A 14,202-nucleotide genomic window follows, 5' to 3' on the forward strand; every position below is an offset into this window, starting at 1 on the left:
AAGAAGTGTGCTTTTTCTTGAGGACCTCGTCCAACTTAGAATAGCTTGATAATGCCAAATGAACATCATTACAGAAAGTTTGGAAAAGAAATAAAGTGCCCTACAGCAGTTCCACCAGTACAACAAATACCAAACAGCAGTCTTAACTAGATTTCATTTCTCTTTTCTTTTTTTGAACAGAGTCTCACTCTGTTGCCCGGGCTGGCGTGCAGTGGCATGATCTTGGCTCACTGCAACCTCCGCCTACTGGGTTCAAGTGATTCTCCTGCCTCAGCCTTCTGAGTACCTGGGATTACAGGGGTGCACCACCACGCCCGGCTAATTTTTGTAGTTTTAGTAAAGACAGGGTTTCACCATGTTGGCCTGGCTGGTCTCAAACTCCTGACCTTAGGTGATCCGTCTGCCTCTGCCTCTCAAAGTGCTGGGATTACAGGTGTGAGCCGCTGTGTCTGGCCTCAATTTCATTTCTTTACCCATTCGACACACATTTACAGATCAGTCAGTATGGGTGCTGGGAAACAGTGGTGAGAAAGTTAATAGGTGCCTTCCTCTCAAGGAGCTTATAGCCTGCTAAGAAAAATCACGGCCCCAGAGCCACGTGGAACTTCTCCTTTGCTTTCCCTTCATCTTTACTGTTACTGTAAAATTGCCTTCTTTTTTTCTAATGATTATTTTTATGGATTTAGGGGTACAAGTGCAGTTTTGTTACATGGATATATTGCGTAGTGGTGAGGTCTGGGCTTTTAGCTTAACTATCACCGGAATAGGGTACATCGTACCCATTAGTTAATTTCTTATCCCATCCCCTACCCCATTCCTACCCTTCCTAGTCTCCAATGTCATCATTCCACACTGTCTGTCCACATGTACACATTATTTAGCTCCCACTTCTTTCTTTTTTTTTTGAGATGGAGTCTTGCTCTGTCTCCAGGCTGCAGTGCAATGGTGCAATCTTGGCTCACTGCAACCTTCTAGGTTACAGCGATTCTGCTGCCTCAGCCTCCCAAGTAGCTGGGATGACAGGCATGTGCCACCATGCCCAGCTAATTTTTGTTTTTAGCAGAGTTTCACCATGTTGGCCAGACTGGTCTTGAACTCCTGACCTCAGGTGATCCACTGGCCTAGGCCTCCTAAAGTGCTGGGATTACAGGCGTGAGCCACCACGCCTGGCCTTAGCTCTCACTTCTAAGTGAGAACATGTGGTATTTGACTTTCTGAGTTATTTCACCTAAGATAATGGCCTTCAGTTCCAACCACGTTGCTGCAGAAGACATGATTTCATTCTTTTTTACGGCCGAGTAGCAGAGAATCAGCGTTTCTTTAGCTGTGGGGATAAAAGCTAAGAGGGAGAATTGTTTCCATGAGCTCTGGAGGCTGTTCCTGAGGCCAGGGAGCAAGGACAACACAGGAGAGAACCAGATAGGAAAGGAGGAGAAGGAAACAGAGTGGGAGGAAGGGAAGGAGAAAGAAAGGACAAGAAGATGCTGATGGTGGAGCATGGGATAAGTGTCAGCTGGGATCTTAGTTGACTTACGCCCTGGTTCCCATTGTATGTATTATCTAACCTTTGGCACAAGTAAAATACACGATAGTTTTTCAAATATATTTTTTATTGAAGGGGATGCTGTTTGCCTTGGACCTTGGTAATGTGCCTCAAGTATAAGAGAGGTTCCTTAGTAATTATTCTCACCCATCCCTCTTGGAAATTGGGTTTGTGGATTTATTCTATATCTAACCCGCAAGTAAATCCTCTATTTGCTCTTCTCAGTTTGGAGAACCTTAAGCTAACCGTCTTTGAAAGACGGAAACCGGCATTGAGGTCCTAGGAATGGGGATGCCAGGGTGTCGTCTGACCTCTTTAGGGTCAGGGTAGGGGCTGAGGGAGAGCAGCTGGGCTGCCTCCACTGCAGCCAAAGTCAGAACTAGGGAGAAGGTGCTGGATGAAGTTTCCTATTTCGGGAGCATATATATATATGTTTTCCTTTTACAGTGAAATTGGAACAGTCCTGGGAAAATGGGACAGGTGTCCCCAATCAAGAGACAGAGCTGTTTACCCAACTACGAGGAGGGGCCCCGAGGGAGGGGAAGTGTTGCTATCTAAAATTTTCCGATCAAGAGGTCGCCCCTGCAGGTTGGGGACCAGGGAACTGGAGCACGTGGGCTGCCCTCTGACAGGTGGACACCAGGAGTGGGGTGGGCAGGCCAAAGTACAGCGGGAGATGGGAGTCCGGAGGGAATTCTCTGGGTTAGTTTTGGCAGTCCACAGGAAAGCCGGTGCCTGCCCCACCACACGGACACCCTACTAAGCCAGCCGCGGGTGGGCCCCTCCTTCGAGGGGACTGCGGGGCAGACGATCACTTCTTCCCACTGAGTCTCTAGGAGGAGAGGGAGATGCCAGAAGGGGCCAAGCGTGAGCCAGGGCAGCCAGGCCGGCCGGGCCTGCCGGCCGCTCCAGCCCAGCACCAGGGCGCCCGCACGGCCGCCAAACACTCCCGGGAGTTTTGCTAGCAAAGGGACCACGAGGCAGCTGCTGGCGCGTCATGCGCGTGCCCGCCCAGAGGCTCCCCGGCTTGCTCCTCGCGGGTCCGTCCCGAAACTGACGTGAAACCGATTTGGTGCAATGCGAATGAGCTCCCGCCCGCCGCCGCCTCCATCCCAGCCGCCGCCGCCGCCCGTCGCCATAACAACCGGCCCCCACCCGCCCCGCGCCGCGCCCCTCGGGTCCCCCGGGCCACCGGCCACAGCGCGGGAAGGCGCCCCGCCCTCGGCGCCCCGCATCCGGCCGCCGCGCACCCCCGCCCGCCTGGCGCTTCCGAACCACGCAGAGGCGCCCCCTCCCGCCGGAGACGGGAAAGCCCCGGCGCCCCGAGACTTGACTCGGTTTCCAGCTCCCCGAGGGGCTGGGGCTCTCCCGCGTGCGCCCCGCACCTGCCGGGGGCCCGCACTCGCCCTCGTCGGGGCTCCAGGGGGCACGACGGCCGCGGCCCGGCGCTCCTGGGAGGGGAGCGGGACATCCCCGAAGGCGGCGCGCTGGAGGCGGGGAGCGGCCGGGGCGCACGGGGAGGGCGGGGAGCCCGCGGGAGGGGGAGGAGGGGGAGGAGGGGGAGGAGGCGCGAGGTGGGGGGGAGCGCGGCTGGCGGCAGGGAGGGAGCGGGAGGGAGGCAAGAAAGTAGCAGAAAGTGAGGCTGGCAGGCGGCGGCAAAGGAGCCGGCGCGCGGCGGCGGCAGGAAGTCTGTGCCCGAGAACAGCAGAAATAAGAGCCAGGGAGGGACCGCCGCGGCGGCGGCGAGAGCGAAAGAGGAAACTGCAGAGGAGGAAGCTGCGCGGCAGCCCGAGCCGCCCGGCATCCCCGCCGCCCCTGCGCCCGCGCCGCGCCCCCGGCGCCCCCTCCCCAGCGCGCCCCCGGCCGCTCCTCCGCGCCGCGCTCGTCGGCCATGGCCCGGGAGAACGGCGAGAGCAGCTCCTCCTGGAAAAAGCAAGCTGAAGATATCAAGAAGATCTTCGAGTTCAAGGAGACCCTCGGAACGTAAGTGGGGACCGGGGAGGCGAGGGTGGAGGTGGCCGCGGCGGGGGCTGCACGGGCAGCTCCAGCTGCCGCCGCCGCCGCCACCACCGCGGCAGGAACCCAGCCTGTCACCGCGTCCTCATTGTCCCGATCTCCGCGCTGCAGAGCCCCCCGAGCGCACCCGACGCGTGGGCCTGCGACCCCCGGGTGGGCGCCGTTCCCGGGAGGGGGAGGGGGCAGCGCCGGGCTGTCAGGGAGCAGCCCACGCGGGCGCGCGACTTCCCACTTCCCCTGCTGCCGCCGCCCTCTCCGCTGCCTTCTCCCCACGCGTGACTGTGGGCTGAGCATGGTGGGGATGGCTGTTTACCGGCTGTGTGCGTTTACTCGCCGTGTGCATGGGCGCACCGCGTTGGCGAGACGTGGTCACGAGAAGATCAGCCTCCAGTCATTCCCATTTCTGTCCTTACATCGTGTATTCCTATGGAACTGGCATCTGCACGTACGAGGTGTAGGCAAGACTTTGGGTGGCCACGCGAGGATGGAAGGGAAGGGCTTCGCAGTGCTCAGGGTCACACGTGGGCAGAGCCTCACCTGAGGGTCTGTGCATTTCACGCGGGCTCGGCCGCACGCGCCGGGGAGCGCGTCTCCAAGGGAGGGTCTGTGCGCGTCGCTGCGCGGGCGGTGCTCTCCGGGCTGCATCGAGTCCCATGCTGATGGCTGCGTCTCAAGAAAGCAGAAATAATCCGAAGTCGATGGCAGGAACGCTCCAAGCGTGTGCTGCTCAGCTCAGCTGCTGTTCCCTTTCTGCCCAGGAGTTGGGTCTTGTTTGTTTTGTTTTGGAGTGGCTCAGAATAGGTGGGGAGGCTGATAGTGAAAGAGAATCAGGATCTGCCGAATGAGTCTGAAGTTAAAGTTATTTTCTTCCCTCATACGATCAGTATTTGTTGTGCATCAGTATCGACCAGTGTATGTGTATTCACGCACAAGTGTGCAGTCTGAAGTGCACATTTTGCAGGGGTTCATGGAGGTGTTGATTAGGCTGGGAAGAGAAAGGAGCTATTTCCTGGGATAAATCAGTGCGTTGTCGGGAGCTCTTTCTTTCCTTCCTTTTTCCGTGTGCTTGTTTTTGTGCTTGGTTTTTTTCCAGCACCACATTACCCAGATTGTCTTCACCTCCAGGCTCGGGGTCTGCTGCTGTTCAGTCATTTCCCCCCATCCCCACGCAGATCTGCAGGAGGTCCCCTGGAGTGAAGTTGTGAGGGTGGCGTTCCCAGCCCTGCTTCTGATTCCCAGGAAGGCGCACGCTGAGGATTAGAGCGGGGTCTCCCTGCTGTGGTTGTTGCCTTTCAGGGAGGGCACCTATTTGCTACCTTTGTTGGAATGAAAACAGAAAAAGATGTAGCTTTTTAATAAATAGGGGTTTGGGGTTGCCTCTCAGTGCAGCCAGGTAAGGGGTTAGTTTGGGTCAAAACTTTTGAAAATTGCCACTGAGGTTTATTTGGGTTTGGGGTTGTGATTCTGAGATGCTCAAGTTACTGAGAGACAAGAAAGCATGGCCTTTGCTTGTCATCCAGGACCCGTGCTGTGGCCGCTGATGAGGGAATGGGAGAGTGTGGGGACCCACCCTGTGTGAATGCCTTCCTGTGCATGGCTTGTCCCCACCCGAGCCCACCCACACTGGCTTCTTGCCTGTAGCCTCGGGGTGACTGATGCCCTGTCCCCTAACTGACTCCTGCAGCTGCACCTCTGCAGTGGCAGGGCTGCTGAGGCTCCGAGCTGTGGCTCCTGCTGGAGCACCGTGTTTGGAGATGACTGCGGGTGGTTTCCACCTTGGGGAAAAATGGGGATTTGCCTTCTGGTGCCAGAGTGCATCTCTGGCAGAACAGCCTCTTGGACTCCAGCCATGTTCAGTGAGCTTTGGGAACAGGTCCCTCTTAGGGTCCCAAAGCATTCCCTTCTGCCTGGGATGGAATTCTTTGCAAAGGAGCTTCCCGCTGTAGCGCTGGCAGGGGACCTAGAAGAATGATAGAGAAACAGTGCGATAATCAAGATGTTTTTACTCGACATAATAATCATGGTAATCATAGATGGTATTCTGAAATGTATACCCAAGATCAGGTCTTATTTTACATGCCTTATGTGTATTAACTCATTTAAATTTCAGAGTAACCTTACGAAGTAGGTATTTACCATTATACCCAATTTGCAGATGAGAAAACTAAGGTGGCAGAGATATTATGTGAGCTGCCACACCTTAGCTAGCTATTAAGTGGCAGAGCTGGTATCTGTGAACAGATAGACAGAGCCACTTTTGATTATCCATACAGGGTTGGCACACTTTGTAGATATTGTAATGGCAAATGTTGAGTAAATAATTTGACTTAACTTTAGTATTTGGAACACAAACTTTAATATTAACGTAAAGAAAACATATTGGGCTGGGCGTGGTGGCTCACACCTGTAATCCCAGAACTTTGGGAGGCTAAGGTGAGCTGATCACTTGAAGTTAGGAGTTTGAGACGAGCCTGGCCAACATGGTGAAACCCTGTCGCTACTAACAATACAAAAATTAGGCGGGTGTGGTGGCGCATGCCTATAATTTCAGCTACTCGGGAGACTGAGGCAGGAGAATCGCTTGAACCTGGGAGGCGGAGGTTTCAGTGAGCCGAGATTACGCCTCTGCCCTCCAGCCTGGGCTACGGAGTGAGACTCAGTCTCAAAAAAAAATAAATAAATAAGAAAACATAATGATGGCAATAATAATAGCATAATGTTATCTAAACTTGGAAGCATTTCAGAGCTTTTGGATTGTCATCCTTTTGCCTCTGTGGACTTTCTTTTTTTTTCTTTTTTTTGAGAAGGAGTCTTGCTTCGTTGCCCAGGCTGGAATGCAGTGGCACGACCTCAGCTCACTGCAAGCTCTGCCTCCTGGGTTTACGCTATTCTCCTGCCTCAGCTTCCCGAGTAGCTGGGACTACAGGCACCCGCCACCACGCCCAGCTAATTCTTTTTTGTATTTTTAGTAGAGATGGGGTTACGCCGTATTAGCTAGGATGGTCTCGATCTCCTGACCTCGTGATCCACCCGCCCGGGCCTCCCACAGTGTTGGGATTACAGGCGTGAGGCACTGCGCCTGGCTGCCTCTGTGTACTTTATAGAAGTGGTCCCCAGTTCGAGATGCCTGCTCCTCCCTGGTGACCCTGGCCTGAGTCTTAATGTGGAGTTGACTTCTCCTCCCTTCAGTGTGGATTTTGAGTCTGGTCCCTTCTCTTGTTTTGAATGAAATCTAACACAAATGAAAGGCGTCAACAATTAACCACTAGCATTCATTTCCAAAGTATGCCACAGTTCCAGTCACTTTGTTTGCCCCACTTTCTCCTTTCGTCTTTAAGATACAAAGGCAGGAAAGCCTTGCGAGAAGCAGGGCTGTCAGCTCACAATGTTCACATGCATTTAAAATAAAGCATTGCAAAGGCTGGAGGAGCACTCACTTTGCCACACTTTGTAATCTGATATCCACTGCCTTATCCAGGTGTCTCACCTCATGGAGCCGAGCATTTACTGTTGGAAGCTACGGGGTCAAGACAGTCTGTGTGGTTAGAGGGACCTTGCTGGAGAGTGGGGGCCGAATGGGATTGAAAGTTGGCCCAGGAGGGTGGAAAATGAGATTGAGGAGCAAAGAGCAGCATAAGAGAAAGGACTGGGCTTTGTGGTCTGGCCTGGGTTGTCTGATGCACCTCTGAGTCAGGTCTCAGGGAGAAACCTTTCAACCTGTGTTGCTTTGGTGCAGCCTCCTACAAAAGGGAATCCCAGAACATAATCATATCTCTGAATAAGGTGGTGAGGCTTAATTATTGTCTATTAATCAGCATGTTTTCAGACCCTGGGCACACTATGAGAGCAAATAAATGTTATGTAATGGCCAATTAGAAGGGGTACACATTTCTGTTGGTGTATTTGCCAAGGCTGTTCAGGCCATCTCTATCGTAGCTATCTTTCAGTGACTACTGAAGCAAAAAATAAAAAATAAAAAACCCCCTAAAATACTATTCAGAGAAGTATATGGATGGGAGGAAAGCTTTGGTGTGGTGTCTAGGAAGCACCCCAGACTCACAGAAGTCACTTCTGCAATTTCCAGGCTGTAAAATGCATGTGAATGGAAAGGCCTGGGTACTTGGCACGTTACAAAATGAATCTCCTAACAAACCTCTTTTCCCTGGGAGTGCAGAACATGGCATGCCCTAGAAAATGTATCTTCATCTCCACGGGGTATGAATACATGTTTTTCGTGTAGGCTGAGCATTTGAAATTGAAGTCATTCCAGTCTGTAGATGGCTGGACAAGGCATCGTGGAGGATTTGAGACTGGGTTTTAGGTCTGGTTCAGCCATGAAGGGTTTTGTGGCCTGTAGGCTGCTTGGACATTGACCTACATTACCTTCTCCCTGTCTCAGTTTCTTCATCTATAAAATCAAGGCAGGTTGGGGGTGGGGAACAGGGAACATGAGATAATTTTCTCTTGCTTTCTGTTTTTTTTTTTTTTTTGAGACGGAGTCTTGCTCTGTTGCCAGGATGGAGTGTAGTGGCACGATCTCAGCTCACTGCAACCTCCGCCTCCCGAGTTCAAGTGATTCCCCTGCCTCAGCTTCCCAAGTAGCTGGGATTACAGGCACGTGCCACCACACCTGGCTAATTTTTTATATTTTTTAGTAGAGATGGGGTTTCACTGTGTTGGCCAAGACGGTCTTGATCTCCTGACCTCGTGATCCGCCTGCCTCGGCCTCCCAAAGTGCTGGGATTACAGACGTGAGCCACCGCGCTCGGCCCATGAAAAAATTTTCAAGTACCCTTGCAACCCTAAGATTTTGTGGGTCCGTGTGTAAGGAGGGCACTTGCTTTTGTTCCCTGGGGGCTTTCCTTGTGTGGCTAGGTGCAGCTCATTTTTGTTTGGAGGAAATTTTTTTTTGTTTTAAAGACAGAACCATGCTCTGTCACCCAGGCTGGTGTGCAGTGGTGCGATCATAGCTCACTGCAGCCTCAAACTCCTGGGCTCAAGTGATTCTCCTTCCTGAACCTCCCGAGTAGCTAGGACTGTAGGTGTGCACCACCACGCCTGGCTAACTTTTTTATTTTTTGTAGAGACAGAGTCTTGCTGTGTTGCCCAGTCTGGTCTCAAACTCCTGGCCTCAAGTGATCCTCCCACTTTGGCCTCCCAAAGTGCTGGGATGACAGGCACGTGCCACTGCACTTGGCTCTGGAGGGACATTTTTGTGACTGTACTGGTAGCACAATAAGAGCTCAGGACCAGCACCCTGATCCCACTTCGTGTCAATAGCAGTGGGTCTCCTTTTTCATGAAATGAGTGCCTGCTGGGTGCTGCTTTAGGAAGACTATAAATAGAAACTTCCATGGGTCAAGCGCCATCTTTTCCCACTCATCTCATACTACCCTACTTATTCCGAAACTGCCCAATAAATACACCTATTAAGGATACAGATGATTGGTTTGTCTGAAAGTCCAGATGGAAAACAGACTCAAGTTTTCTTTTTTGGTATATATGTGTTTATGTGTGTGTGTGCGTGTGCGTGTGTGTGTGTGTGGTGGGGGAGATAACGCATAGACACTCGAGGTGGTTCGTATATTTGACTGGTGGATTTCATAGTCGTTTTCCTGGGGTTACTCAGAATTTGAGAGTCCGTGAGAAGCATTAGGAAGAACATTACTGAGAAAAAAGGAGGGGCGGGAAGCCCCTAGACTTCTCCCCGAGGGTATCCCCGCTGCAGTCTTCCTTAGACGTTTGGATTCCCAAGTCCTCTTGTTTTGAGGCGTGATATAAATTCAGCCTCTCATACATTTAAAAATATCGGTTGAACACCTGCTATATTCTAGGCACTGAGGAGACGGCAGTGAGCAGACGAGAATGCCTGCTCTCCTGGAGCCACAGAAAATACAAGGAGCAAAGAAGGGAAAGGAACAGCACGTTAGAAGCTGCAGGTTAGGCAGGAACCAAGAGCCACAGGGGATGTGTGGGATGGGGCGATGGCAGCTTGAGGTGACACTTGAATTCAGATCTGGAAAGAGCCATGGGACTGTCTGAACGTAGACTCTTCCGGTCAAAGGCGGCCACAAGGGCAAGTGCCTGATGTGGGAGCCTGCCTGGAATTTTTTTTTTTTTTGAGACAGGGTCTCAATCCGTCACCAGGTCAGAGTGTAGTGGCATAATTATAGCTCACTGCAGCCTCAACTTCCTGGGTTCCAGCGATCCTCCTGCCTCAGCTTCCCGAGTAGCTGGTACTGCAGGTGTGCATCGCCACACCTGGCTGATTTTTTTTTATCTTTGTAGAGATAGGATCTTGCCTTGTTGCCCAGGCTGGTCTCTAACTTTTGAGCTCAAGCGATCCTCCCACCTCAGCCTCCCAAAATGCTGGGATTATAGGTGTGAGCCACCATGCCTGGCCATGCCTAGCATTTTTGAGGCCCAGTGGCTTCCAGGAGGCCATGCAGCCAAAGGGGAGGAGTAAGGGGAGCTAAGGTGAGAGAGAGATGGGGGGAGGGTGAGGACAAGGGGGGTGTGGGAGGGCAGGTTGACAAGGGCCTCATAGGCTGCAGTGAAGACTGTGACTTTAGCTCTAAGAGAAATGGAGAACCTTGGAGGGTTTTGAGCAGGGGAATGACTTGGTCTGATTTGTGCTTTTAATGATCCCTGGGGTGACTGTGTTGGGAACAGAGGGTTGGGGTTCAAGGGCAGAATGGGGAGATCAGTTAGGCTCTTGCAGTGATCCAGCTGAGAGGTAATGGTGTTTAGAATTGGGAAGCAGCATGGAGGTGATGAGAAGTGATTGGATTCTGGATGTGTTGTGTTTTTTTTGTTTTTTGAGACAGAGTCTCGCCCAGGCTGGAGTCCCAGCTACTAGGGAGGCTGAGGCAGGAGAATGGCATGAACCCAGGAGGTGGAGCTTGTAGTGAGCCGAGATCGCGCCACTGCACTCCAGCCTGGGCGACAGAGCGAGACCCCATCTCAAAAAAAATAAATAAATAAAATAAAATAAAGTTAGTCAGGCAGTGGAGTGCAGTGGGCGTGATCTTGGCTCACTGCAATCTCTGCCTCCCGGATTCAAGTGATTCTCCTGCCTCAGCCTCCTGCGTAGCGGGGATTACAGGTGTGCACCACCACGCCCAGCTAATTTTTGTATTTTTTTAGTAGAGATGAGGTTTCACCATATTGGCCAGGAAGGTCTCGATCTCCTGACCTCGTGATCCGCCCGCCTCTGCCTCCCAAAGTGCTGGGATTACAGGCGGGAGCCACCGCACCCGGCCGGATTCCGGATGTGTTTTAAAGGTGGACCTGGTAGGAATTGCTGGTAGACTGGATGTGGGGTTTGAGATTCTCCCAGGACTTGAGGTTGGAAGAACAGTTCATTTGGTGGTTTTGTTCGGTTTCACCAAGAATTCTCAGAGCACCTGCTCTGTCTGCGCATTGTGGGTGCCCTTGTGTTGGGAGACTCTGGAAACAGTTTACAGGGGCAGGCTCACAGCCTTGGGCTTCTCAGCTCCCCCGGGGAGGGATTCTGAATTTGAAGATGAAATTCTCGGAGGGACTTCGAGGTACCTCCTCTTTTGTCACAGTAGGAAACGCCTGTGATAGGCTGGAAATGTTAGCAGAGGAAAGAGCTGCTTAATTCTGTGAAAGTGCTGTTTTGTGCCTTTAGAATTATCAATAGGAAGAGCTAAATCAGGCTGGGCGGGGTGGCTCACGCCTGTAATCCCAGCACTTTGGGAGGCTGAGGTGGGTGGATCACCTGAGGTCGGGAGTTCGAGACCAGCTTGACCAACATGGAGAAACCCTGTATCTACTAATGATACAAAAATTAGCCGGGCGTGATGGCGCATGCCTGTAATCCCAGCTACTCGGGAGACTGAGGCACGAGACTCACTTGAAGCTGGGAGGCGGAGGTTGCGGTGAGCTGAGATTGCGCCATTGCACTCTAGTTTGAGCAACAAGAGCAAAACTCTGTCTCAAAAAAAAAAAAAAGAAAAAAGAAAAAAAGAGAGCTAGATCACTTTGACAGGTGGGCCTTTAACCTCTAACTGTCCAAGTTGACTTGGGAATTCAAAGCCCAAACGCTTTCAGTGAGAAATATAATAAATGCGAGAACTCTTACTCCTTTTCTTTGACAGGATGTTTTATATTTTGTGTGTTTTTTTTTTTTTTTTTTTTAAACAAGATCTTGCTATGTCTCCCAGGCTGGAGTGTAGTGATGTGATCGTAACTCACTGCAGCCTTGACTTTGTGGGCGCACGTGTTCCTCCCACCTCAGCCTCCTGAGTAGCTGCAACTATAGGCCCACACCACTATGCCCGACTAATTTTATTTTAATTTATTTTTATTTTTATTTTTATTTTGAGACAGAGTCTCACTCTGTCGCCCAGGCTGGAGTGCAGTGGCGCCATCTCGGCTCACTGCAAGCTCCACCTCCTGGGTTCACGCCATTCTCCTGCCTCAGCCTCCCTAGTAGCTGGCACTACAGGCGCCCACCACCACGCCCGGCTAATGTTTTGTATTTTTATTAGAGACGGGGTTTCACTGTGTTAGGCAGGATGATCTCGATCTGTCTGTCTCGGTCCTCCAAAGTGCTGGGATTACAGGCGTGAGCCACTGCGCCCGGCCTAATTTTATTTTTTGTAGAGATGGGGTTGCACCGTATTGCCCAGACTGGTCTCAAACTCCTGGGCTCAAGAGATCCACCCGCCTCAGTCTTCCTAAGTGCCGGGATTATAGGTGTGAGCCACCATGTCTGGCTTAAAAGTTTTTTTTAATTGAAAAAAGATAACAGGCTGGGTGCTGTAGCTCACGCCTGTAATACCCCAACACTTTGGGAGGCCAAGGTGGGCTGATCTTTTTTTTTTTTTTTAGTTAGCTATTTAATGAGGTTCTTAAGACATTTAAAACACCAATTTGTGAGGATAAATTCCATTCGTCAGGGCAAACAGATCACAGGTAGCCCTGGAGCTGAGGAACAGCTTTGATTTTTGGTAGAATTTGTGAGTCCACAGCTTTCTGATCAATCTTGCGCTGCTCTGTAATCTCGTATTTCTCTTTTTCTGTGTCGAAGATCTCAGCTTCCTGGTGTCTGGGCTTCCGCAGCTGCTGCTGCTTGAAGTAAGCGTCAGTAAGATGTTTTGGGATTTTGACATTGCTGATATCGATTTTGGTTGAGGTGGCAATGACAAATTTCTGGTGTGTTCTTCGTAGAGGAACTCGATTGGGGACCAGAGGTCCAGTCACAAGTAAGCCTCTGTGGAATCCAGTGAGGATGATCAGAATGGTCCTGGTGGTAATGCTGGCTCGCAGTTTTCTCACGTGCTGACTGAAGGGTTTTTTGCCGTGGCTCAACAGCTTTCGAGGCACATCTTCAGTAGGATAATATCTAGGCATTTTGCGAAGTTTAACCACCCGGGTACCGCCGTTCTTGTCACCACCAACTGGTTTTGTAAGAGTTGCAAGAACCTTCTCCTTCGTTTTCTTTTCAACCTTGGATTTAGCGGCTGAGTACTTCCTCTTGTACATGGCCTTTCTGGAATACATGGCAGATCGGGAATACCTGCCAGTTCTTCTGACAAGGACAGGGTTGCGGCTGCAATGGGGCTTCCCCTTCTTGGGCTTCTTAGCCTTGAGGTGACCCTTTTCCACCTTGCCACCAGCATCAGCCTTCTTGGCTTCGGGTTTCTTCTCTTTAGTATCTGGCTTCTCAACTTTTTCACCCGCCATCTTGCAAGATGGGAAAGAGGTGGGCTGATCATTTGAGGTCAGGATTTCAAGACCAGCCTGGCCAACATGGTGAAACCTTGTCTCTACTGAAAATACAGAAAATTAGCTGGGTGTGGTGCCGTGCACCTGTAGTCCCAGCTACTTGGGAGGCTGAGGCAGGAGAATTGCTTGAACTGGGAGGTGAAGATTTCAGTGAGCCGAGATTGCGCCACTGCACTCCAGCCTGGGTGACAGAGCGGACTCGGTCTCAAAAAAAAAAAAAGGAAAAAAGGTAAAGATAACAAACTTCAGTGTCCTTATTGATTAGTAACATAAGATCTGGGAAATGGGAGTTTGGGTAGAGTTTGTTCCCAGATAAGCTAATGATGACTGTGTCTCAAGTACAAATTTCTGGTTCAAACTTGGCCACTGAATGGACAGTAACTAGGTTTGGCTGGTGCCAGGTGGACATTTGTGTGCTCTCAGGGGAGGATTTTAGGGGTTAACTTGTGGAGTTTTTCTTTGGCTGGGTCTCTGTAAATCTCTTTAATCTTTCCTTTCCCTGAATAAATCTCCTTAAATTCCCTTCAATCTCTCTCCTCCTGCTTCTCCTCCTCCTCTTTCCTCTGGGAGGGCTTAGGCATTGGTCCAACAGAGAGTTGTCACATTACTGGTCAACTTGCCCACCGGCGGTATGTTTCCTTTTTTAAATTTTTTAATTTAAATTTTATTTATTATTTTATTTTATTTTATTTTATTTTATTTTTTTGAGACAGAGTCCCGCTCTGTCGCCCAGGCTGGAGTGCAGTGGCCGGATCTCAGCTCACTGCAAGCTCCGCCTCCCGGGTTTACGCCATTCTCCTGCCTCAGCCTCCCAAGTAGCTGGGACTACAGGCGCCCGCCACCTCGTCCAGCTAGTTTTTTGTATTTTTTTAGTAGAGACGGGGTTT

At 51.2% G+C, this 14,202-nt stretch overlaps 1 protein-coding gene and 1 pseudogene across 8 annotated transcripts in view; one reads left to right on the forward strand and one right to left on the reverse strand.

Annotated features, from left to right (window-relative positions):
* The first annotated feature begins 3,143 nt into the window (after positions 1–3,143).
* Positions 3,144–14,202, forward strand: part of CAMK1D (calcium/calmodulin dependent protein kinase ID) — a 489,271-nt gene continuing 478,212 nt past the window's right edge. For 3 of the 7 annotated variants that reach the window (XM_031652512.1, XM_031652516.1, XM_009213981.3), the window contains exon 1: positions 3,169–3,526. In XM_031652512.1, coding sequence (XP_031508372.1) covers positions 3,435–3,526 — 92 coding nt within the window. In that variant the 5' untranslated portion in view covers positions 3,169–3,434. Of the gene's footprint in view, positions 3,527–14,202 lie in introns of all 7 variants that reach the window. The other 4 variants (XM_031652515.1, XM_009213982.4, XM_031652513.1 and 1 more) reach the window with 3 other exon arrangements.
* LOC101023298 lies at positions 12,460–13,288 on the reverse strand (annotated as a pseudogene). The gene has a single exon (XR_161581.5). The product of XR_161581.5 is annotated as a 60S ribosomal protein L6 pseudogene (transcript).

The sequence above is a fragment of the Papio anubis genome, chromosome 11 (assembly GCF_008728515.1).
Source record: "Papio anubis isolate 15944 chromosome 11, Panubis1.0, whole genome shotgun sequence".
Classification (NCBI taxonomy): domain Eukaryota; kingdom Metazoa; phylum Chordata; class Mammalia; order Primates; family Cercopithecidae; genus Papio; species Papio anubis.